The 22260-nt window shown below is 57.5% G+C and overlaps 1 protein-coding gene across 2 annotated transcripts; it reads right to left on the bottom strand.

Moving 5' to 3' along the window:
- Positions 1–114: 114 nt before the first annotated feature.
- Positions 115–22072, bottom strand: ACACB (acetyl-CoA carboxylase beta). Of its 2 annotated transcripts, XM_058851158.1 has the most exons (53): positions 21888–22072; positions 21001–21398; positions 20200–20326; positions 19652–19790; positions 19305–19414; positions 19068–19149; positions 18568–18666; positions 18183–18292; positions 17819–17929; positions 17464–17673; positions 16978–17148; positions 16591–16752; positions 16266–16429; positions 15564–15714; positions 15384–15487; positions 14698–14779; positions 13891–14036; positions 13671–13821; positions 13416–13550; positions 12870–13016; positions 12605–12793; positions 12188–12288; positions 12019–12107; positions 11795–11919; positions 11368–11481; positions 11172–11285; positions 10722–10811; positions 10510–10628; positions 10161–10298; positions 9650–9749; positions 9450–9557; positions 9243–9299; positions 8630–8671; positions 8346–8561; positions 8106–8261; positions 7601–7804; positions 7070–7225; positions 6685–6807; positions 6102–6371; positions 5680–5777; positions 5425–5545; positions 5133–5243; positions 4832–4975; positions 4631–4751; positions 4389–4485; positions 4152–4248; positions 3803–3938; positions 3359–3536; positions 3120–3232; positions 2478–2632; positions 2170–2340; positions 1468–1604; positions 115–1350 (listed from the first exon to the last, which is right to left on the bottom strand). In XM_058851158.1, exons 2-53 carry the CDS (start codon positions 21387–21389, stop codon positions 1224–1226), a joined length of 7107 nt encoding a protein of 2368 aa, XP_058707141.1. In that variant the 5' UTR covers positions 21390–21398; positions 21888–22072; the 3' UTR covers positions 115–1223. The 2 variants fall into 2 exon arrangements, with proteins under 2 accessions (XP_058707141.1, XP_058707139.1); XM_058851156.1 differs by having other exon boundaries at positions 11795–12107.
- Between the last annotated feature and the right edge of the window lie 188 nt (positions 22073–22260).

Raw genomic sequence — 22260 nt, 5'->3', positions numbered from 1 at the left:
GCTGGCAGGAGGGATGCTCAGAGCTGCCCCACCCCAAACAGGTCCCGTGCCACAGGGAAGGGGCTGCCCAGTGCCAGAGACACCAAGCCCTGCTCAGAACAGAAGACACAGAGGTCAGGGAGTTCCCTTTATTGCCTGTCAGCAGTGACACTTTCCAGCCAGGAAGTGACTCACAGGACCCTTCCCATCCCCGCCCCAGGACAGGGAGACCTCCCACAGAATCTGTGGGATCCCCCAACCCAGTCCCAGGAGGTGTCCAACACCTTCACCCCAGGGCAATACCAGCACTGCACTTGAGCCAGGGGTCCCACCTTCCATTGCCATCCCACCTCCTCCCTTTGAGCCCAAGGTAAATCTGTGCTGGGGAAATGACACAGCCAGAGGTACTGGAAAACTTCCAATTTCCCCTCCATGACCAAGATGATCAAAGGCTACCTGAGCAGCAGGGTACAGGTCTGAGCAGGTGACAGCTCCCCTGGCTCTGGTGCTTCCGAGGAGGAACCAGGTCACTGGGGCAGGAGCAACTGGAGCCATCCTCCCTCCTCTCCATTCTCTGCAGAAGCAGAAAGGACAGGAGATGGGCGAGAGGAACAGTCAGGTCAGCCAAACCCTGGTGGATCCTTGGACATTTCCACAGGAGCAGCTCCCAAATTAAGTCACTTAGGTCTTTCCTGGGCCATCAGCTACTCATGGCCACATCTACTCTTTGCCCCACAGCGAGGGGAAGGATGACAGAAATTGTTTATAAAGCATCACTTGGAGGCTGCTTCTCATTTCCTGGTCTTGGTCAGCTTGAACCCAGCCAGCTGGACACCGGCCCTGGCCAGGGGTTCTGTGCCTCCAGCTCTGTCCAGTCTCATGAGATGTGTCTGACCTGGTGTTTGTTTGAAAGACCAAGGCCAGGGCTGGCAACTAAAACAGGAAAATATTTTGGATTCTTTTTAAAACCAAGTTCTGTACCAGGTCCAGATTCCAGGCCTGGCTTGAGACAAGTTCATCATCTGCCAAAGCTGCCCCTCTGGCAGCATTCCCAGTGCCAGAGGGGACTCTGCATGGATGGCAAGACCATCTCCATTGTTTAAAATACTTCAAAGCGCTGGTGTCCTTTATTTAGGCACATGAGCAAGAGTCCAAGGCTTCAGTTCAAGGGCTGAGGAACCAGGTGGGCAGGTGAGGTCTGGTCGTGTCCTGGTGCTTCTCCTACCCCGTGGTGATTGCCCAGTTCAGGAGGGGTCATCAGTGTCCACCCTGGACAGGAGATGGGCGACCTGGGCCTTCTGTGGCCCGGTGATGTGCTGAGCCATCTGCACGATGCAGTCCATGGTCAGCTCAGGGTTGGCCTGGAGCAAGCTGCAAGGCAGAGAGCAGATTTCTGAGAGACCAAAGTGAGAACTGCCTGGTCTCCCACTGCCTGCTGCTCCCTTCTCTGGGATCCTTTTTCTCATCCCAGCTCCCACAGTCACTCACCTCCGGATGTGCTTGAGGATGTAGTCCCTCTTCAGGTACTTGATGTTCTCCCTGATGGCTGACGGGGTGCCGTCCTCCTCCTGCATGTGCTTCTCCAGCCACTCCACCACCACCTGGTTGTTGTCCCAGAGGTAGCCCTGGAGAAAGCAGCACTGTGGGCAGGGGATCCTGCTGCCTGCACAGCCCGAGCCCCCTCCTCCTCCTGGAGTCTCAAATCCAGGAGATGGGACTTTTCTTCCCAGTCCTGCCCCTATGGCACAGCACGCTCCCCCATGTTGGGGTAAAAGGTTCAGTCTGGAAACTGAAATGCAGGAAACATTTACAAATGATTGAAAATGCAAAAGGGTAAAACACAGTTCTTTTGCAGGTCCTGCTTCCTGAGGCAGGCACAGCAATGTGTGTGTCACCTGAGAGAAGCTCAAATGCTAAAGACCCCACTTTTGCCCTGGGAAGCCCTGTGATGGTGGAAAATGTTTATCTGGGGACCGCTTTGCCATTTCTGAGCACCAGCACCCAACTGGGGTCACCTGATTTGAAAAGCCAGCCCGGTGCTGCTTCACTGCCCATCCCCACACATTCCCATCACACACTGAAACCCTCAGGGAGGCCCCACTGAAACCTCCGAATGAGGGGAGAGCGATGGGAGATCCCTCGGGATGTCCTGGCTGTGGAGGTGCCTCAGGAAGCCGGGGCTGGGGGTACCTTCTCAGCTCCTTCCGTCTCCATGAACCAGCGCCGCAGCATGGACTGGATGTGGATGTGGCTGAGCTCGCTGTTGGCCTTCAGCACCTCCCCCTTCACCATCTCCTCCAGCAGCAGCCGCCGCAGCCTCCAGTAGAGGAAGGAGCGGGCGCTTTTCCATTCCAGGATGTCCTGCGGAAACCGGAGCACATCCCGCTCGCTCCCAGCTCCGGCGGGATGGAGGGCAGAGAGCAGCAGGGATGTCACAGGGAAGGGACTTCCCCCCACCTCGGCCTGTCAGCTGAGAGCCCCTCCCCTGTGCGGCTCACCGTGATCACCCCTTTCTCCTGCATGCGGCCCGGGGTGTCGTGCAGGTCTGCGAAGCGCACGGCCACCTGGTGGTACACGGGCAGCAGCAGCTCCTCCCGCGCCTTCAGCTGCTTCTCCAGCTGCTTGCGCTGCGCCGCCGACAGCTCGGGGGTCCCTGTGGGACACAGTGGGATGAGCAGCCCGGCCGGTGATGCCACCAGGGTGTCCCCTCTGTGCTCCCACATCAGCTCCCATGCTCAGTGACACGGCTCCTTCACTGGCACGCTGACACCACAGCCACACAAAGGATGGCCTCAAAGAGGTCACACCACACTCAGTGCCCGCCATATGAGAGGGCAAGTGGCATTTGCAAGGACTTTGTGGGATGTTATAGCAGGCTGGAGGGACAGGGGGAAAGGAGCTCCTAATCAGGAGCCAATTCAATGTGGCCATGGCCATCCCTCATCTCAAAGCATGGGAGAAGACCCATTTAACCCACTGACAGAGCCCCTAGATGCTCTAAAGTACCACCACATCTTCAGCTCCAGCAACAGAAAAGACATGAAGAGTTTTCCCAGAAGGACACTAAAGGACTCCTGGTGGTTGCCACCAGCTTGAGCTTCATGTTTAACTTTCCACTACCCAAAACTCCCTTTCCTTACCCAGCTGTTCAACAAGCTCAGCATAAACTTTATCAATCCTTCTCATTGTCTTCACCAAATCTTTCTTCCTGAACTTGATCTCTACTGTTCCTCCAGGCTCCAAAATGCCTCCCCTGGAAGGGAAGTTTGGTAAAACAAGGACTGGTCTGCACAGGAGAATAAATCCTAGGACGAGCTGTCCAGGCAGCTGACACACACAGGTATTTTGGATGACACACACAGGTGTTGTGGATGCTGACCTGCTCTCCTTGTCGGCGTAGAGCTCCACGTGCAGGGGGTTGATGGTGGAGTCGATGACCACCCAGGAGCCGCCGCGCAGCTCCGCGTGAGGGGGAATGTACACCAGCACAGGCTGCTTGAAGTCCCGCAGGCTGTCCACGATGAAGGCGCCAAACTTCAGCATCTGGTCGTACATGTCTGAAAGCCAAAGGAACTCAGGAGCTGGGTGTCCCAACTGCCACTGCCCCAGCCTCCTCCCACCCTCTAAAACCAGCCACCAGGAAGCCACCAACCCCTGGGACCTCTGCCCTACAGCGCCACATGACCTCCCCAGCCCAGCCCAACCCCACATCCCAGAGTGGTGCATACCCTGGTAGGCTGGGCCATCTCAGGACCCTGTGGCATGGCAGGGGTGACAGAGGTTTGTCACACCATGGGAATATGGGCATCCCAAGCACAGGTACCTTTCATGCCACTGGAGAAGCCTCTCCAGTTGGCAAAGATCATCAGCGGGAGGTGTTCCCGGTTGAAGTCCCGAATGGCCTGGGCTGTTTTAAAAGCAGAATCTGGGAACCAGACCTGTCCAGCCTGCTGGATTATCTGGAAAGGACAGTGAGCAGCTGAGAGTGTGCCAGCTCTTCCTGGCATGCCACATGAAACAGCTGGAAGAAAACAAACTGCCCCAGCACCCTTGATTTCACCTGAATTAAGGAAAATCAAGACATGCCCAAGAACCACACTGAGCTATTCCTCCTCCCTTCCCTCCAGCCTCTCAGATGCCACCTGGCCCCAGCTGTACCCCTTTGTACTCACCTTTGCCTCCGAGTCCAGGTTGGCAGGGTCAGCAGGTATTGTCACCTCCACAGTGCGGGTCTCAACAGCGATGACACCCACGGGGAGACCTCCCAGCCTATGGTAGGGTAGGGTGGGCTCAGCAAGGCCAGTTCCCCTCAACCCCAGCCCCACCAGAGAGCAGTGCCACAGCCAGGGCTTGAAGGTGAGGGGCCACAAATGCAGGATCTCAGCTCCATCCCCTGCTCCCAGCAGTACCTTGCTCTGCCAACCACCACAGTCTGAGCCCACGGCTTCATGATCTCCATGAAGCTGCCCTGGTCGAAGAAGCCGCTCTGCCAGGTCCCTTTGAGAGCTGTGAAGCACAGGAAAACATGGAATGGTGCAAGGGCAAGCACTGAAGGGTTCCTGAGCACCAACCCACAGCCAAAAGCATCTTCTGCACCCACAGGATGCCTTTGGGAGGAGTGCTGCAGAGGCGTTGGGTTGTTCTCACTTACTTGGATGGGGTCTCCCTGCCAGCATCCACCTGGGGTCATAGGGGACTTTGGAAGGGACAAAATCAATTTCTCTTTCAACAGGATCACTTATGGCAGTGACAGGCACCGGGCTGTGGTTATCCTGCAAGGGAGACCCCGAGGGCAGGTCACCAGCCAGGCATGGGTGACATCCCCCACCTCCACGCTGCAGCACCCTCCTACCTTGGGTATGTATGAGAGCCACTGCAGGATGGTGTAGACCCCCTCAAAGTCATCTGGGACAGTGACGTGGGAAACGCCGTTGTTGTGCATGATCTGCACTCCTCCCAGCTGGTTGTTGGATGTGTAAACCTCCCGTCCCAGCACCTAGACAGAGTTCCCAAGGGAAACACAAATTTCCTCTGGGCTGAGGCTGAATTTCCACCTCTGTCCAGGTTGATGTTCTATGGGACAGGGAAGGAGCCCCCACAGGTAGTGGTGGGAAGGACAGTGCCATGGAGGACATGCAGCCAGAGCTTGGTACCTTGTTGAGTGCCGTGACACCCGTGAGGATGATGTGGGAGTTCTCCACCTGGATAACGCGCTGGCCCAGCCTCACCAGGTAGGCACCGATCCCGATGGCACGACAGCTCACCTGGGCACACACAAAGCGACACATGGGGTCACTGGGGCTGCAGCACAGACCACGAGCACCTGGAGAAGGATGCTGTGAAGGGCTCAGCCTCCTTGTTGCATCCTGTTACCCCGCCCACGGTGACTTTAAGAGCCAGCAGGAGAGAGGGGAGGAGCAGAGAGGGGAAGGGCCCCAGCTGTACCATGCTGATGGTCACTATTTCGTCGTAGGCACGGGAGGACTCCCCAGCGATGGTACCAGCAGCTCTCAGGTTTTCCACCCCAAATCCATTGTCTTTCCCAATGATGTCCAGCAGGACATACCTGCAGGGAAAGTGGAGGCGTGGTGTGGGAAGCACTCCCCTGCATGATGCGCCTGGCAGGATGCTGAGGTGGGAGCTGCATCCTGGTGGGGTGTAGAGCAGAGCTTGGAGTGTCTCATGGGATATGGGACCCACCTCGACTCACCGCCTTCTTCCACATGCTCACAGCGCACCGAGTTCATGGTGCTGACCTTCGTGTAGTCCTGGGGAGTCAGGTACAGGTACCTGAACCCCTGCAAGCAAAGAGGAGAAGGATGACTTGTGGAGCTCCCCCACACGCATGGAGGGACACAGATCTTTCCCAAACCTATCCCAAACCATGCTGTGCAGCAGCTCAGGGACCAAAGCTGGACAGAGCAGCCATGCCAGCACTGGCACCTTCACCTCCACCACCTGGGAGAAGCCAAAGAAACCGTTCCCATGGTGCTGGGTGAAGGTGTGGCCTCATGCCCTGCTCTGATCCCACAGTTTGACATCCCAGTTTAGCTCTGATCATCCCTTTTCCAGCTAAACCCTCTGTTTTCTCCTGTGCTGCAGGAGGGGAGGTGCCTACACACCTTGTCGGGCTCGGCTGGGTCCACCCAGGCCACCTGGAACAAGTTCTTGATCTCATCAGCGAAGCCGATGCGGGCGCCGCTGTTGGCGGCGATGTAGATACGGGGGATGCCCTCAGCCCGTGCCAGCTCCGAGGCCCTCAGGAACACCAGGTCCTCCTCAGGCCCAAAGGAGCCAATCTTGTGTGTGATGTCGTTGCAGATGAGCACAATGTCCCGGCCTTTGGGGTACTCAGGGGTCTTCAGCTTCATTTTGAAAGCAACCATCCCCACCTGCCTCGAAACAGCACAAGGTTACAGGGCAGAATCCTCCAGAGAATCACAGAATCTCAGAATTATTTACAGAATCACAGAATTAACTGGGTTGGAAAAGACCTCCAAGATCATTGAGTCAATGTTTGACCGATGATCACCTTATCAACTAGACCAGAGCACATCCAAGAGACACAGAGGCTGAGCTGCAGGTGGCATTTACCAACAGACAAAATGGTTGAGGAGCATCTCCCAAGCTTTAACCACAGCCAGACTAAACCACCAGCCATTCCCACCTGCTTCCCCTACCCAATTCCAAATCATTCCCTGCTACCTCGTTGCCTCCAGGGACCCTGTTCATCTGCACAAGGTGCCCCTGTGAGTCTATGACCAGCTCAGTGTAGGTCAAGATGTCCTTGGGATACAGGTCCGAGGAGCCCCACAGTTTGAAGAGAGCCTGTGGAGACACAGCACATGGCTTGGAATGGTTTGGATTGGAAGAGACATTAAAGACCATCTAGTTTAAGGCATTCCAAAAGCTAGGAATTGGTTTGGAAATGTTTCAGATAACCAAAAATGTTGGGGCTCAGGCTCGTTTTGTTTTCTCATTTGACAGCCCACTGAGAGGGACCTTTTCCTCAGGTGGGAATATTTGTGGAGGTTGAGGATGAAGAGCAAATGCAGTAATTTGGAGCCTCTTTCTGCTCAGCCAGACTCACCTGCCTGATCATCTCTGGGAAGTCATACACATAGGTGGTGCCCAAGGACTGTGCCTGGAACCGCTTGGCCTGAAGCAGGTCCTTGGTGACATAGGGGGTGTTGATGAGCATCCCATGCTGCGGCCCCTGCTTGTCCCCATATGACTGGAACATGATCTGGAGAGGGAAGCAGAGCATTGGTTGTCTTCCCTGGATGGTGACCCTTCCCCTAGAGCACTGCTCAGCCCTGCTTGGTCAAGGTGATTTTCCACCCATTTTTTACTATTGAGGGGATGGTTGCACTGATGTGCTGCCAGTACTAGTGACACCCTAACAGTGACCTTCACCTCCAGTGCTCAAAACTGCCCAGCTCCCCACCAGCATCAACCCAAGGAACCCAACTGGATGAAGACAGATAGGATAAAACCAATCCAGCTGTGGGAATGCTGTTGGAAGTCTGGAGGCTCTGGGCAGACCAGCACTGCAGGTGCACAAGGAGTTTTGCAGAAGCAGCGTGGTTGGGTTCCCGCAGTCACAGCTGGGGTTACTCACACTGCCAGTGCTGAGGTCCCTCACTTCCTTGTAGAGGCTGATGTCCAGGTAATATCCTGACTCGTTGGTGAGGAAGAGGCGGATGGGGATGGCGGTGGCAGTGGGCGTCAGGCGGATGTTGATCTTCACCTCGGCCTGCAGCACCCGCAGCTTCCAGAGGCGGCTGCCGTAGCGCATCACCATGGAGCGCACTGACTCCTCAATCTGCTCAGAGATGGCACACAGAGGGGTTGGTGACCCCAGGGACAACACTGAGCACACCATGCCAAGGCTGGAGCAGCCCTGTTGCATGCCCACCCCAAACAGCCATTTTGGATTTGCTTTGGGTGAGCCCCTTCCGTCTCTCCATGCCTCCTGGTTGGGCCTGGTGCTGATATCCACCCTCTCCACTGGGGACAGGGAGAGACGGTTGGGGGTGACTGCCCATCTGTGCAGTGGTCCTGAGCACAGGGGATGACAGAGAAGCCTTTCCAGGCCAGAGGAAGCTGGTCCCAAAGAAACACACCTTGGACGGGTCCATGATGACAGTGGGCACGAAGTTGAGGAAGATGTGGTTGCAGTCAGTGCGCACAGTGGTGTTGTTGAAGGCCACCTCCAGCTCATCCATGGCCTCCAGAAGCATCCGCTCGCCCTCGTTCTGCAGGTACTCGAAGGAAGCCTCCTGTGATGGAGCAGGTGGCTCAGCAGGGGCCAGGCCACCCCTGCACCCTCACTGTGCCCCCAGGGGGCCCCTGTGCCACCCTGCCTTGGTGATGAGGTCGGAGTGGCGCACGATGGCGCGGATGAAGAAGCGGTAGTCGGTGGCCTCGGTGCCCGCCTGCACCCTGGCAGCCCCCAGGTACAGGTGCATCCTGTGGTTGGCACAGGGGATGGCCGTCAGGTCGAAGTTGCGCATGCGGCTCAGCTCCAGCTGGAAGGCGAGCGCCGGCTCCAGGTGCCGGTAGATCCGATCCTCTGCGAACTGCCAGGCACAGCCGTGAGCCAGGGCTGGGCCAGCGCCACGCCGGCACCGCTCCCACAGGATCTTACCTCATCCCTGGCTCTGAACGTGAAAAACTTTGGGAATTCTCTCTGCAGCAAAAGGGAGAGAAGACAACTTGAATAGGCCTGGCCTGCAGAGGATTTTTCTGATCCTCCATTAAAAAGAAAAAAACCTTGCAGGCTTTGTTCTCCCCCAAAGGGAAAAGGATTGCGAGGAATTGATTAGGTTGGATTTTAGGAAGAAATTGTTTCCTGTGAAGGAGGCAAGCCCTTGGCACAGGCTGCCCGGAGAAGCTGTGGCTGCCCCATCCCTGGAAGTGTCCAAGGACAGGCTGGACAGGGCTTGGAGCAACCTGGGATAGTGGAAAGTTCCACCCCATGATAGGGAATGGAACAGGATGAATTTTAAGGTTTCCTCCCACCCAAACCATTCCGGGCTTCTACTCCATGAGGGCTTCTAAAGGCAGCTTAAAGCTATGGAGTGGCTCTGCAGGAAACACATTACTGGAAACATGAGTAGGATAAAGGATGATACAGGAGATGAATTACTCATTGAATTGCTCATTAATTAATTCCCATCTCCTGAAGCACACTGGGCCCATCCATCACTCAGTGCTGTGTCTATAAGGTATTTATAGATGTCAGAGACTGTTGCACTCACCTGCTGGGCAATGAGGAACGTGATTCTCCGGAGACCACATTCAACCAGGATATTTTTCTACGTAGAAACAGAAGATGCCACCAGTAACAAGAGTTTAAACATCTCCCCCAAGGGAGCAACAAAACCCAAGCTGCAGCAATTTGGGGTACACTGCATGGAGAGGAGGCTGTGCCTTGGGGTACAGTGCTCTGGCTTGCAGGAACAGACCTTGGACTGGGCAAAGGCTCTGAAGATGGGCACCAGCTTCTCGTCCTCCACGTAGTCAGCCGAGCAGAGCGCAATGTTGAGGATGTGGATGGGCTCCTCACGGATGTTCTGGCAACAAAACTCCACAGTCAACCCTGGCCAGCAGCATCAGTGCTGTCCCAAACAGCACCTGGGGGTCTCAGCAGCAGCTTTATGCCCACCTTGGTGTCCTCTTCATCGTAGGTGGTGGCCTGTGCCTCGCTGAGGAGCCCGCTGTCCGATGGGGTGTTGGCAAAGCACGAGATCACTTCATCGAAGTGCCTGCCCAAACAGCAGGGATGGGGTCACAAGCCAGCACGCTGTGCCCACCCTCTGCCTGAAGGGACAGCACCACCAACCCTCTGTGACAGTGTGACAGGGGCACAACGGCCCCACCATCCCCAGCAAACACACAGCTCAGCTCTGAGCTCTGCTGTGTTAGTGTGCAGAGTTTAACCTGAGCCATGTAAGCTTTCCCCATGCTTCACATGTCCACAAAAACCACCTCATGTCCCCACAAGGTAAGTGCAGTACTGAGAATACCCAGTCTGCAGCTGTGGTGGGAACAGGGGCTGCCTCTAGCACTGCCCAACTGCCCCCAGCTGTGGCTCTTCCACCCCATTTTGCTCTCCAGTGACTGCAATGGCACCCAAAATGCACAAACACTGGCCAGGCGTGTCCCTGCACCCCCACCTTGTGAAGTCCTCAAATCTGTGGAAGGCCACCATGACTCCCATCCTCTGGCTCGTGGGGCAAAAGCCACTGTCCATGAAGAGCTCAGTGCTGTGCCGGGCCAGGTCAGGGTTGGAGACGCTGATAGGGACAGACATCCTGCCATGGGGAGCAAGGGTCAGCTCTGGTGGAGGCACCATGTGGGACCACACAGCTCCCACAGGGCACCCCGACCCAGAGGAGGATCACCCTGCTCCACTGGCAATGGGACAGAGCGGTGGCAGCACCCATTTTGCCCAGAACCCCACAGCTCTGTGAAAAGAACCATGTCCAAGGGAGCAGGACAGGTGTGTGGGCGGGACCCCTGTACCTGTTGGGGTGGGAGGAGGGCAGCATGAACTGGAACTCCACGAGGCAGGTGCCATCAGAGAGCTGCTGGTGCTGCAGGCTCTGCAGCTCGTAGGCAATGTACCCCCGCCGCACGTACACCTGTGAGGGGACACAGGAGGTACCACTGTGTCCCTGCCACCCCTGGGCCCCCCAGGCCACCCTCAGGCCCCCTCTGTGCCACCCAGGCCTCACCTCCAGCGCTGCCATGCGCACCACCTCGTTGGTGTGGTAGAAGAACACAGGAAGCACATCAAAGATGGAGGTTTCTGACAGGATCAGTTTCTGCAGGAAGAAAGCAAAATTTAGGGCAAGGATGAAGTGAGAGCTCCCTGCTCTGTTTAGGGGGTCCCTCAATGTGGAGCTGTGCAGGACTGGTCACTAGGGTGCTGTGGAACACCCAGCCCACCATGGGGAAACCACTAGAGCCAGACACGGATCCACACATCTGTTCCCTGCCAAATGGAGCATGGAGCAACAGATGGGGACTGGCAGCATTGGGGTTCACCCCCTCCTCTGCTCCACACAGCCACTGCAGCAAGGCTTTGAGTGATTTTTAGCTGTTTTAAAGACTAAACCACTTGCAGCCAGACCCCCTCCCTGAAGCCACCCAAATCCCCTCTGGAAAAACACGCAATTCCCAACCTTCAGATTCTCAGGGCAGTACTCGTGTCCGTACATGTCGATAGCGGAGATGAAGATGGACTCAACCTGGTTGTGCCGCAGCTCGTAGGAGGGCATGTGAGAGGCAATGAGCACCTGCCAGGGGAGAGAGGAGCTGGGAGTGTGGGGGACAGGGATGGGGACAGGAATGGGATGGCACTGCATGGTGCTGGCTGACCTGCCGGGCTCTCAGTGCCACTTTGGAGTGCTCTGCCTTGCTGAGCTGTGTCAGCTCATGGAGGATGGTCATCAGCTCATCTGTCAGTGTAGGGTCACGGCCACACAGGTGGTCCTGCAATGTCACAACCACCATGGTTCAACTCAGGCTCCTTGCTGTATGGGATGGCTTCACCCCAAACCCCAGTCCCACAGGGGATGGCTTCATCCTGCACTCCCAGCCCCATGCAGCCAAAAGGGACAAGACCCAAAGCACTAAAATGGGCTCTCTTTGACCCAAGCATAGTCACACAATGCCACAAGGGAAGATAATTAAAATAAAGCAATAACGAGGCAGGAATGGACACTTCAAGTGATGCAGAGCTGCCCTGGCTCTTCCCTGCCACCAGCCTTTGCTGGTGCTAGTCCTTGGCATGGGATGTACTCACAATTAACATGATCACCAGCTGGTTCTTCTTGGCCACCTGGGCATGGGAGAAAATACTCTCCAGCACAGGGGTCATGTTGGGTTTGCATTGCTCCCGCAGGCTGATGACACACTTGTCGTAGTGAGCTGTGGGGCAGGGTTTGATGAGCTCTGCAGCTCCCCCAGAGAGTCCTGCAGCTCCCCCAGAGAGCCCTGCAGCTCCCCCAGAGAGCCCCGAGCCCTCACCATGCTGGAACTGTGTCTCCACTTGCAGGTAGCGCCTGAGCAGGTCCAGCACCACTGCCTTCATGTAGCCCCGGATGCCGCTGCGGTACCTGGGGAGCAAAGAGCCCATCTTGCTGTGAGGAGGTGGCCATGGGGGGGACAGGGGGGTCACAGACAGCACAGGGCTCACCTCTGTACCAGCTGCACCAGGCTCTGTGTGTTCATGAAGAAGACCTCCCGCTCAGCCTTCCTCTGCAGCGTGGCTGCGTGAGTGTCCAGTACGTTGGCAATCTGTGGGGAGAGGGGACAGGGTCCGGGGTGGCTCAGGGGAACAAAGCTGCCAGCTCCCCCTTTCCTTACTCCATCCAAAGCCTTTCCCTTGAGGTTTTATTTTTCCCCAAAGTGAAAAATGCAAAGTGACAAATATAAAAAGCAGCACACACATGGAAGCAAATACACACATAAAACCAAACACACATAGAAAATACAAACTTTCACATATTTCCCTCACTCATTTCCTTTGTTATAAAATCTTGGCAGCACAAATTCAGGCAGGAGCTCCCAGCTGGCTGCACTTAGGAGGATGTGAACCCCCTCTGCCACTCACCTGCTGGCTGGGGAAGCGGCAGAGCACGGAGGTGATGTTGCTGGCGTATTGCGCCATCACCTTCCGGATGGACTTCTCCACAGCCAGCGGGATTCTGCCTGAAATGCTCGTCATGATCTCCTGCAGCTCCAGCAGGGGCAGGGCAGGGTCCCGCAGGGTCTTCATCAGCTGTGCCACCCATTCCTTCACCTGTGGGAGAAGAAGCTGGTGCTGCTGGACTTGCCCTCATGGCAACTGGGTGAAACACCCGGTGCCTGGCACCCACCTTGGTCTTGAAGTAGGGCTCGGGCAGACAGTAGCCATTCATGACGTTGGTCAGGTTGTCCAGAACGTTGCGGAGAACCTGGTGCTGCTTCTCACCAGTGATGGGGAGGGTCTGCTGGGCTGGGAGACTCCCCGTGAATGGCTGTGCCTGGAGAGGACAGAGGGAGATGGGCTGAACTGTCACATTGACAGGGACAGAGCTCCTGAGAGCTGCAGCTGGCCCAGAGGAACCAGCACAACCCCTGCTTTGCGTCAGATACAGAGGAAGCACCTGAGCATAGTGGATCTGCCAGTGTCTCATCATTAAAATAACACAGGAAAAGTGGAGATTTTGGTGCTATAAATGCATATCTTTAGCGCATGTGAGCCCCTGCACACCGAGGAAGCACAGGAGCATGCACTTGAGCCCAAGCCAGCCCAAAGACATGGCATCATCATCACTATGATGCCTCATCACAGCAGCTCTTCCATTTTCTTCCCTAGGGAGTATTCCCAGGACGTCAGCTGGGAGCTGGCAGGAGGGGATGGCAGCCCCCAGGAGACTCACAGGCTTCACTTTGGAGGGATCATCGAGCTGGAGGCGGGCGATGATACAGCCGGCCTCCAGCAGCGCTCCCGGCCGCTTGATGTAGTGCAGCCTCCCCGCCTCCTCCACTGCCAGCGTCATGACGATCTTCATCACCTGGCGAGGAGGGGACACCAAGGGGGTCACCGAGCCAGCAGCACCCACGGGCCGCACATCCCACGAGCAGGGTTCCGTCTTTGCCAAATGTTGCTCCTCCAGCTCTTCTGCAAAGCTCACCTCGATCTCCGCATAAACCTTCCCCTCGTCCACGTGGCCACCGTCCTCCACCATGTACTGCAGCAGCTTCCCCGCGCAGGGCGAGCGCAGCACCGTCGGGTCCTTCTCCTTCTCGAAGGTGCACGTTTTGTTGCCGATGGTGATCCTGTACCTACGGGAGAAGGAAAGGTGTCACCAGCCGGCTGCTGGCCATCGGGGAGGGGGCCCTGGCAGGGGGTACCTGTCGATCTCCTCTTTCATGTAGGTGGTGTAGCTGCAGCCGTCGTAGGAGAGCAGCAGCCCCCCGTCGTTGAGCCGGTGCACGTCGATCTCGATGTGCGTGTGGTTCATGATGATCACGTAGGTGGTCAGTGACTGGCGGGCGACCTGAGGGCAGGGAACAGCCTCAGTGCAACCCCAAAACACACTGGGGGCTGGGGGGCACCTCCCCACCCTCAGCACAACACCTGCTGCCACAGGATGGGGCTGCACTGGGGAGACAGGAGGCACAACCTCAGACTGCACCGAGGAGCTGCTCAACTCTGCCCAGAGCCGGTTTAACTCACAGCCCAGAGCTGGTTTAACTCACAGCCCAGAGCTGGTTTAACTCACAGCCCAGAGCCGGTTTAACTCACAGCCCAGAGCTGGTTTAACTCACAGCCCAGAGCCGGTTTAACTCACAGCCCAGAGCTGGTTTAACTCACAGCCCAGAGCTGGTTTAACTCACAGCCCAGAGTTGGTGCAACATATGGATCACCTGCCACTTTCATTGTGAGTAAGAAGTTTTGCCTGAAGTCCAATTAATTTGGTTTAAAAGCAAGAAAATGAAGTCCCTTAATAAACTCAGGGCAACAGGGTGTATCAAGATGTCTGTCATGTTAAAACGAGGTTATTAAGGTTATGAGGTTGTTAACCTCATTTTTACGTTGCCCATTTTTAAAGGACAACCTTGTATTTATTTCATTTTTTTCCCTTGGGACTGGTGCATGTTCCTGACCCTTTGAGAAGTGCTGTAGCTGGTTTGGGGGGAGCACAGCCTTGCCCTCACCTGCAGAATGTACTTCACACCCTCATAGATGAGCTCCACATCAACGATGTTCAGCAGGGAGGCTGCTGGCAGCACCTGGCCCCTGAAACACAATGGAGGGATCAGCCCCCATGGCATTCCCGGCCTCTCCAAGTGTGTGGGATGTCAGCAGTGCTCCCAGCCCTGGTGGGAGGGCACAATGGTGACAAGAGGGGACAAGTGTCAGCTTTAAGTGACCCAAATGAGCACCGTGCATAGCCAGATCTGGAGGGAGGCCAGGCACTGGGAGAACACTCAGATAAGGTGCATGGGAGAGCCCCGGGAGTCCTCCAAGGCTGGAGGAATAACCTTGATATTCAACAACAAAAGCAAGCTGTGCAGCAAAGCCACTTCCCCTTGAGAGCTGTTTACCCAGCCTTGGGAAGCCTTTTGTCCAGACAAAGTGATAACTGAGGAGCCAGAGATGTGAGCCACAGTAGATACCCCTGTCCCTGTCACATACCCCTGGCACAGCACTACTGTCACTAAATTTGCAAAGCAAAAATGGAAGGAAGATGTCCCAGAAGAACAACACTCAGGTCTCCATTGTGGCTGCCCCAGTCCTGGAATTGCTCAAGGCCAGGCTGGATGGGGCTTGGAGCAACCTGGTCTGGTGGAAGGTGCCCCCTACATGACTGAGCCCCCCCTGGGCAGCCCCCACTCCTCACCTCTCCAGTGTGTGCAGGAAGTCAGTCATGCACGTCCTGAAAGCAGCATCTGCCACGTTCAGGGCACCACAGACAACCCCCAGCATCGTGTCTGGCTTCTCTGCCTGTGGGGGCAAAAATAACAGGGTTTGGGTCTTACCCCAAGGAAGGGGAGTGGTGACCCCAGGGCATCACCCCCACCTGCACTTTCTCAGCGATCAGGTGGTCCAGCCAGCCTGTGTGTATCTTGTTGCTCTGGAAGCTCTCTGTCTCCAGCAGCTTGATCAGGTACTCCACCGTGGTCCGGAAATCCCCACGGATAGACAGCTCCTTCAGGGCCACCACCATGTTCCTTTTAGGGGGAAAGGCCCTTCATTAATGACTGAGAAGATGGCACTTGGCTCTCAGCAGAGGGAGCTGGGGAGCTTCAGGATCTGGGGCACTGAGCTCCTGAGGTGCTGAGCTCCTGAGCTCCCAGCACCCTCACAGAGTAGAATCACTGCAAGGTTTGGGTTGGAAGTGACCTTAAAAATTATCTTGTTCCACCCCCTGCCATGGGCAGGGGCACCTTCCACTAGACCAGGTTACTGCAAGCCCCATCCAGCCTGGCCACAAGACAGCCCTGAATGAAACTACTGCTCAGTTCCTGAGTGGACACTGCTGCTCATGGGCACTAAGCAATGCTCAGCAGATGACTTCAACATGTCCTGGAGGATCAGGTGGATGAACTGGGGCTGTAGCACCACCACAGTCCAAAAAATTCTGGCTTTGGCCAGACAGCCAGGTGCTTAGCACAGCAGCACCCTTCTGGTCCTGTCAGACAAAAAACACTTTTCCAGCTCACACATCAATTGTGACTCTTCCCAAGGACACATGCCCTCCAACTCATCCTGCCACACTCACGAGATGGCCTCCTCCCGGTTCTCTCCCCATGAGAAGCAGTGTCCAAACTGGGAATCAGCAAATTCGTGCAGCCCCCCGGCTGCTGCCACGCTGAAGTACCCCCAGACGTTCTTGCTGCTGCGGAAATTCAGCTCCTGCACTGTCCCTGAGCTGGGCTTGAAACCCTGAGCCAAAGAAGAGCAGAGATGAAGGGACCAGGATTGAGACTCATGCAGCAAGACAGGGAAGGATAGCACTGATCCCACAAACATTGTCTGGCTGGGGAGGACCATGCCCAGTTCAACCCCACAGGTGGCAGGGTCCCCTTGTCCCCAGCCCTGCTCACCTCCTCGGGGTTTTCGCTGGTGATCCGGGCAGCGATGACATGGCCTCTGGGCACGGGGGGGTTGGAGGGGCTGTGGAAGCAGATGGGGGTGTCCCCCCAGGGGCTCTCCCCATACAGCACCCGGATGTCTTTTATCCTGTGCAAGGGGATGCCCATTGCAATCTGCAGGAGAAACAAAGGCCTGAGCTGCCAGGGAGACCCCGACAGAGAGTCTGAATGGAGAGTTCCCAGCGGGAAGCCAGAGTAGAAGGAAAGCTGTCACACTTCTTTCACCTGCACCCTCCATGCTGGGATATGGAGCAGCTTCCCTCTGCCAGGCTCCAGCCCAGCACTCCTCCCTAAATGCCCAAACTGCCTCTTCTAACACCCCTGGGGGTGAGCAGGTACCTGCAGCTGGGCAGCCGGGAGGTTCACATCTGCCACCATCTCCGTGCACGGGTGCTCCACCTGCAGCCGGGGGTTCAGCTCCAGGAAGTGGAAGCTCCCGTCCTCGCCGTACAGATACTCCACGGTGCCTGCACTGACGTACCCAACCATCTCGGCCAGGCGGACAGCGCACTGTGGGAGAGGGAAATCCCTGGATCATGCAGTGATGAGGTATCCTGGCTTGGAAGGGACCTGCAGGATCACTGTCCAACTCCTGCTTGTGCAGAGGACACCCCCAAAACCCCACCATGTATGTGCCTGAAAGTGCAAACACTCCCTGGACTCTGGCAGGCTTAGGGCTGTGATCGCTTCCCTGGGGAGGCTGTTCCTGTGCCTGACCAGAGAGTCTGGACCTGGACAGAGAGTCCTGCTCAGCTCAGGGGTCCCCCCTTTTCTTAAAACCTCAATAACCAAAACTTCATGCTGCCCCTAGATCAGGCCACCCACCTTCTCCATCATCTCAGTGACAGCGGGGGCAGCAATGGTGGCCGGCGCCTCCTCGATGATCTTCTGGTGGCGGCGCTGGATGGAGCAGTCGCGGCTGAAGAGGGAGATGGCGTTGCCATACTCATCTGCCAGGACCTGCACCTCCAGGTGCCGCGCGTGCTGCGCCAGCTGCATCAGGAAAATGGGGGATCCGGGCGCCTCCGCCTGCACCTGCGGCGGGGAGAGCGTCGTGCTCTGGCATCACCCCCCAAAATTCATCCCAGGATGTGCCAGGAAGTGGGAGGTGCTCCAGCTGGGAGCAGGACCCTGCCATGATGGGACGGGACCAGAAATGGGGAGTCCAAGCACCTCTCACCTGCCGGAAACAGGCACTAAATTCCTCTGCTGCCTCCACTTTTCGGATTCCTTTTCCCCCGCCACCTTCTGCTGCCTTGATCATCAGGGGGTAGCCGATCCTCCTGGCCACCTGAGAGGGTCAAGGGCTGGGGTGACTGTAGTGTTTTGGACCCCAGCTCACCACCCTGACAGCCCACACAACTCCAGGCATCCCTGAGCAGGATTATCCCAAGTGACATTTTTTCAGTGGGACAAACTGCTGCTGGCACAGCCTTGTGTCACTGTGGTGTGTGCTGGGAGGCCAGCAGGGCCAGGGCAGGCAGGCTCTGAGGAGGAATCATGGTGAGCAAGAGCTAAGCAGCTGCCTACAGGCTCAGCTTTACCTCCAGGCCTTCCTCCATATCCTTCACGCAGCCCTGCGCGTACGTCTCCAGGGGGATGCTGATGGTCTGCTGATGATTCTGGTCCTCCTCAGACCACTGGGCCACCAGACCTGCAGATATGGCCAGGGCTATGGTCACCACCAGGATGGCACAGCTGGAGCAGCATGGGTGTGCCCAGGGAGCTGAGGATTCCATAATGTCCCTTGTTTCCATGCACCCTATCTCCAAAATCCCCCTGCCTAAATCAGATGCTGCAGTGGGATCCCCAATATGTGTGGCGAGCAGGGCCAAGGACCCCAATCCTGATGCTTGTTTTGGGGGAAGGAGAGGCAGGGAAGATGGAAGGGGAGCAGGGAGGGTGTGGAGGCTGTGAGGAGGCACTCACCACTCCCGCTCCACGGCAGTGTGGGGATCTCCAGGGTCTGAGCCACGATGGTGGAGGCGACTTTGTCCCCCAGCGCCCACATGGCATCACTGGGGGGACCTTCAGAGAGGGAGGAAAGAGTTGAGGAGGTGCCCAACCCACCAGCCCATCCCCATATCACTGAGTGAGCCCCACCAGCCTTCTGCAAGGACTGGGGATGCAGGAACACCCCCAAATCCACTGCCCAGCTCAGGACAAAGCTCAGGCTGGGAATCCCATGAAGTCTGCTCCCCATCCAAAGTTCCCCTGTGAACACTGCATCAGCCTGAACATTACAGAGAAAACCCAGGAAACAGCAGGATTCCTGGGAATGCCCCAGGAAACCAGCCTGAGGACTGCCACTCCATGGGTTGGGCATGCCAGAGGCACTAAAGGGGCATTCCCAGTGCAGTGTCCCTGGCAGTGACTGTGAGTGCACACACCAGCCCCACACTCAGCACAGAGGAGCAGTGAGACCTTACCTAGGAAAGCTATCCCATTTTTCTGCAGCAGCTCTGGCAGCTTGTGGTTCTCCGAGGCGTGTCCCCAGCCAGCCCACACCGCCTGGCACAAGGAGAAGCAGCAGTGGGAGTGTCACCCCTGTGCTGTCACTGTGCCCAGCTCCTCAGCACACAGAGACTTCACCCTCTTTTGGGGTGTCCCCTCTGCCCAGCAACTGCCCTTGGCAAGGAGGTGGGAGACACACAGATGGCCACTACCTGGACTGGGATGCGTTTGGAAATGTCCACAATCAGCTCCACGTTGGCGTAGTTGTTGTTGTTCGTCCCTCCAGGAACAGGCACATAGTGATCTGCCATCTTGATGTACTCTGCAAGAGAGCACGGGGAGTGGTGGGAGCCAGATCCCTGAGTGGCACCCCTTCCCACATCCTCCATCCTGGGGAAGCTGGAGCAGGGAAAAATTATTCACTCCTGGATTTGGCTGCACAGGAGGAAAGCGTGTGACTCCAGGCTGTGCAGAGCCCTCACAAGCCAGGCAGGAAAGGGCTGCCCCTGACTCAGCCTCAGGTGGGGAACTTCCTTTTTGGGATATTTTCAGGAATTACCTGCGTTAGCCTTGAGGTCCTCGGGGGTGACCATGACCACGAAGCGAATGGCGCGCTCGTTGCGGAACATCTCGTAGGCCCAGCGGCGGATGGAGCGCATGCACTTGACAGCAGCGATGCCGTTGTTGGCTATGAGGACCTGGGGGACAGGGACAGGGGGTGGCAGGGTGAACCCTGTCCTTGCTACTCCAAGGGATGGCAGCGCAGGGGCAAGGGATGGGTGTGGAGCAGAGTAGGGGGAATGTGTTCATCAGGAGCTTTCTGACAGCTGGATGTACATCCCAGCAAAGCATGGGACTCTTCAACATCTCTGAGGTCTGGCACTGGGGATAACCAAGGATGGGACTTTGGCCATCGTTTGTGCAAAGCTGCTGCATGGGGTTCCCTCTCCCAACCCATAAGAGTGATGAAGCCATGGAATGAACAGCTCTGGGCTGCCATTGCTCCAAGCCCAGAGGACACAGGACATTTGGGCAGTGCTCAAAGATGTCGCAGCTGAAAGCAGTGACCCCCTACGCAGGCACAAGCAGGGACATGTGGGGACAGACCTTCTCAATGACACGGTTTCCCCCAAAGCGGGTGACAAACTCTGCTGGGGAGGCAACAGAAAAATCCCGCTGCAGGTCCATCTTCCTGTGGCTCCTCTTTGCCAGGTTGGGCCCCGACATGCTGGGCCTGTGGTGGGATACTGTGGCTGTCACTGAGGCCAGGGCCACCACAGAGAGACCAGAGCCACTCCAGTGAGCCCTCCCCCAGCCCCAAACCCCCTGCAAAGCCTGTCCTGCAAAGGTCATCAACCACATCTACAATGCAACTCAGGCAGGACATAAGGAAATTCCTTATTTGTGGAAGGACAGAAGAGCAGTATGGATACTGCTGGCAGCACCACCTCAAACCCACTGTCGGGCTGTCGAGTGTCACAACACGTCTCTGCAGCCAAAGGTTTGTTATTTTTAGCCGGAGCAGAGCAGCCGGAGGAGGCAGACAGCAGCATTTGGTTTCCAGTTATTTCTTCTGGATGTCAGCTGCGCTTCCATGGGAGCTGCCCGCTGCAGCCAGCAGGGAGTGAGCTGCCCCACATCCAAACTAGAGATTTTGCGGGGACTCCCCCTGCCCTGGTCCTTGCCACACTGGTGCAGGTGGCACTGCTGTCACACATCCAAGGACACTGGCTCTCCCCCCAACAAAGGGAGCAGGACTGGGGGCATCACCTGAGGGTTCCGAGGACCACCAGCACGTGTGCACCCCAGTTTTACCAACAGCAATGCACCCACCACAAGCACCCGCCCTCCCTAACCGGGACATCCCTGCCCGGCCGCACTCCGGCCATCGGAGGTTGCCATCCCTACCTGATGCCGGCGCTGGGCTCCAGAGGGGCGCTCACGGTGGGGGGCTCGGGGACGGTACCCCCCACCCCGGCCAGGCTGCTGCGCCGCCGGCCCACCCTGAAGGCCGTGGCCATCAGCTCATCATCGGAGGAGTTGTCGTCGAAGGAGCCCAGCACGAATTTGGCGAGGCCCGGGCGGCGCAGCGCCGCGGGGTTGTACACGGCGAGCTGCTCCTGCTCCGCGCCCGCCCGCGGCGGCTGCCGGCCCGCGGGGCTCGGCCGTGCCGGGGGCCCGCCTGCGGAAGGCAGCCCCGCCGGGCTCTGCTCCTTCTCCTGCTCACACCGTGAGTTGGACATTTTGGCCCAAACGAGCAGCAGCACAGCGAGCAGGAGCAGCGCAGCCGGCAGCATTCACGGGCCCTGGGGGACAGCGAGAACCGCGGTCACGGCTGTGCCGCCGAAACCACGGCCCCGAACCCAGAGCTCCGACACCGCCGCCCCCGGTGCCGGCCGCCCTCAGGCGGAGCTGCTTCCCCTGCCCGGAGCTCCCTGAGGAGCCGGGGGGTGCCACGGCCTCGCCTGCCCGGCCCTCACAGCACCCTCAGGATGGCGGCACCCAGCCCGGCCCTCACACCGGGGGGCATCGAACGGAACCCCCAAATCCCGGCAAGTGCGGCCGATTATCCCCGTCAAAGCTGGGCTTGGGGGTGAAGGAAAAGCGCTACGGGCTCCTCAGCACCTCAACCTCCCCTCATCCCCTCAGCCCCTCGCCCTCCCCTCAGCCCCTCGGCCCCTCACCCTCCCCTCATCCCCTCAGCCCCTCAGCCTCCTCTCAGCCCCTCAGCCCCTCGCCCTCCCCTCGGCCCCTCGCCATCCCCTCATCCCCTCAGCCTCCCCTCGCCCCCTCACCATGGCTGCCAGCCCCGTGCCCCCTCCGCCGGGTCAGACCCCTCCGGTCACGCTGGGCTCCCCGGTCACTCCGGTGTCACCGGTCACTCCCTGTGTCCATCTGTCCCCCCCAGCTCCCCAGGCCGGAGCCCACCCCGTGCCAGGGCAGCCCCCAAGGGAAGCACGGCCCCCCCTTCCCCCCCGGCCGCTCCAGTCGGGTCTCGCACGTGACGGTCGCGTCAAGCACAAATATTTCCCTGCTAACGTGTGTGGAAAACTTCTGCTGGAGATGAGGGGGGGAAGAGGGAGGGGGACACCCGATCCTTGGGGGACAAAGGTGCCCTGGCCCTGTGCCTGGTCACGGGGACGAGGACAAGGACGTGATCCTGGGTTG

This window comes from Poecile atricapillus, chromosome 16 (genome assembly GCF_030490865.1).
Source record: "Poecile atricapillus isolate bPoeAtr1 chromosome 16, bPoeAtr1.hap1, whole genome shotgun sequence".
NCBI classification, from domain to species: Eukaryota; Metazoa; Chordata; class Aves; order Passeriformes; family Paridae; genus Poecile; species Poecile atricapillus.
Note: the sequence above shows the minus strand (reverse complement) of the source record. Positions and strands in the feature narration are given on the sequence as shown.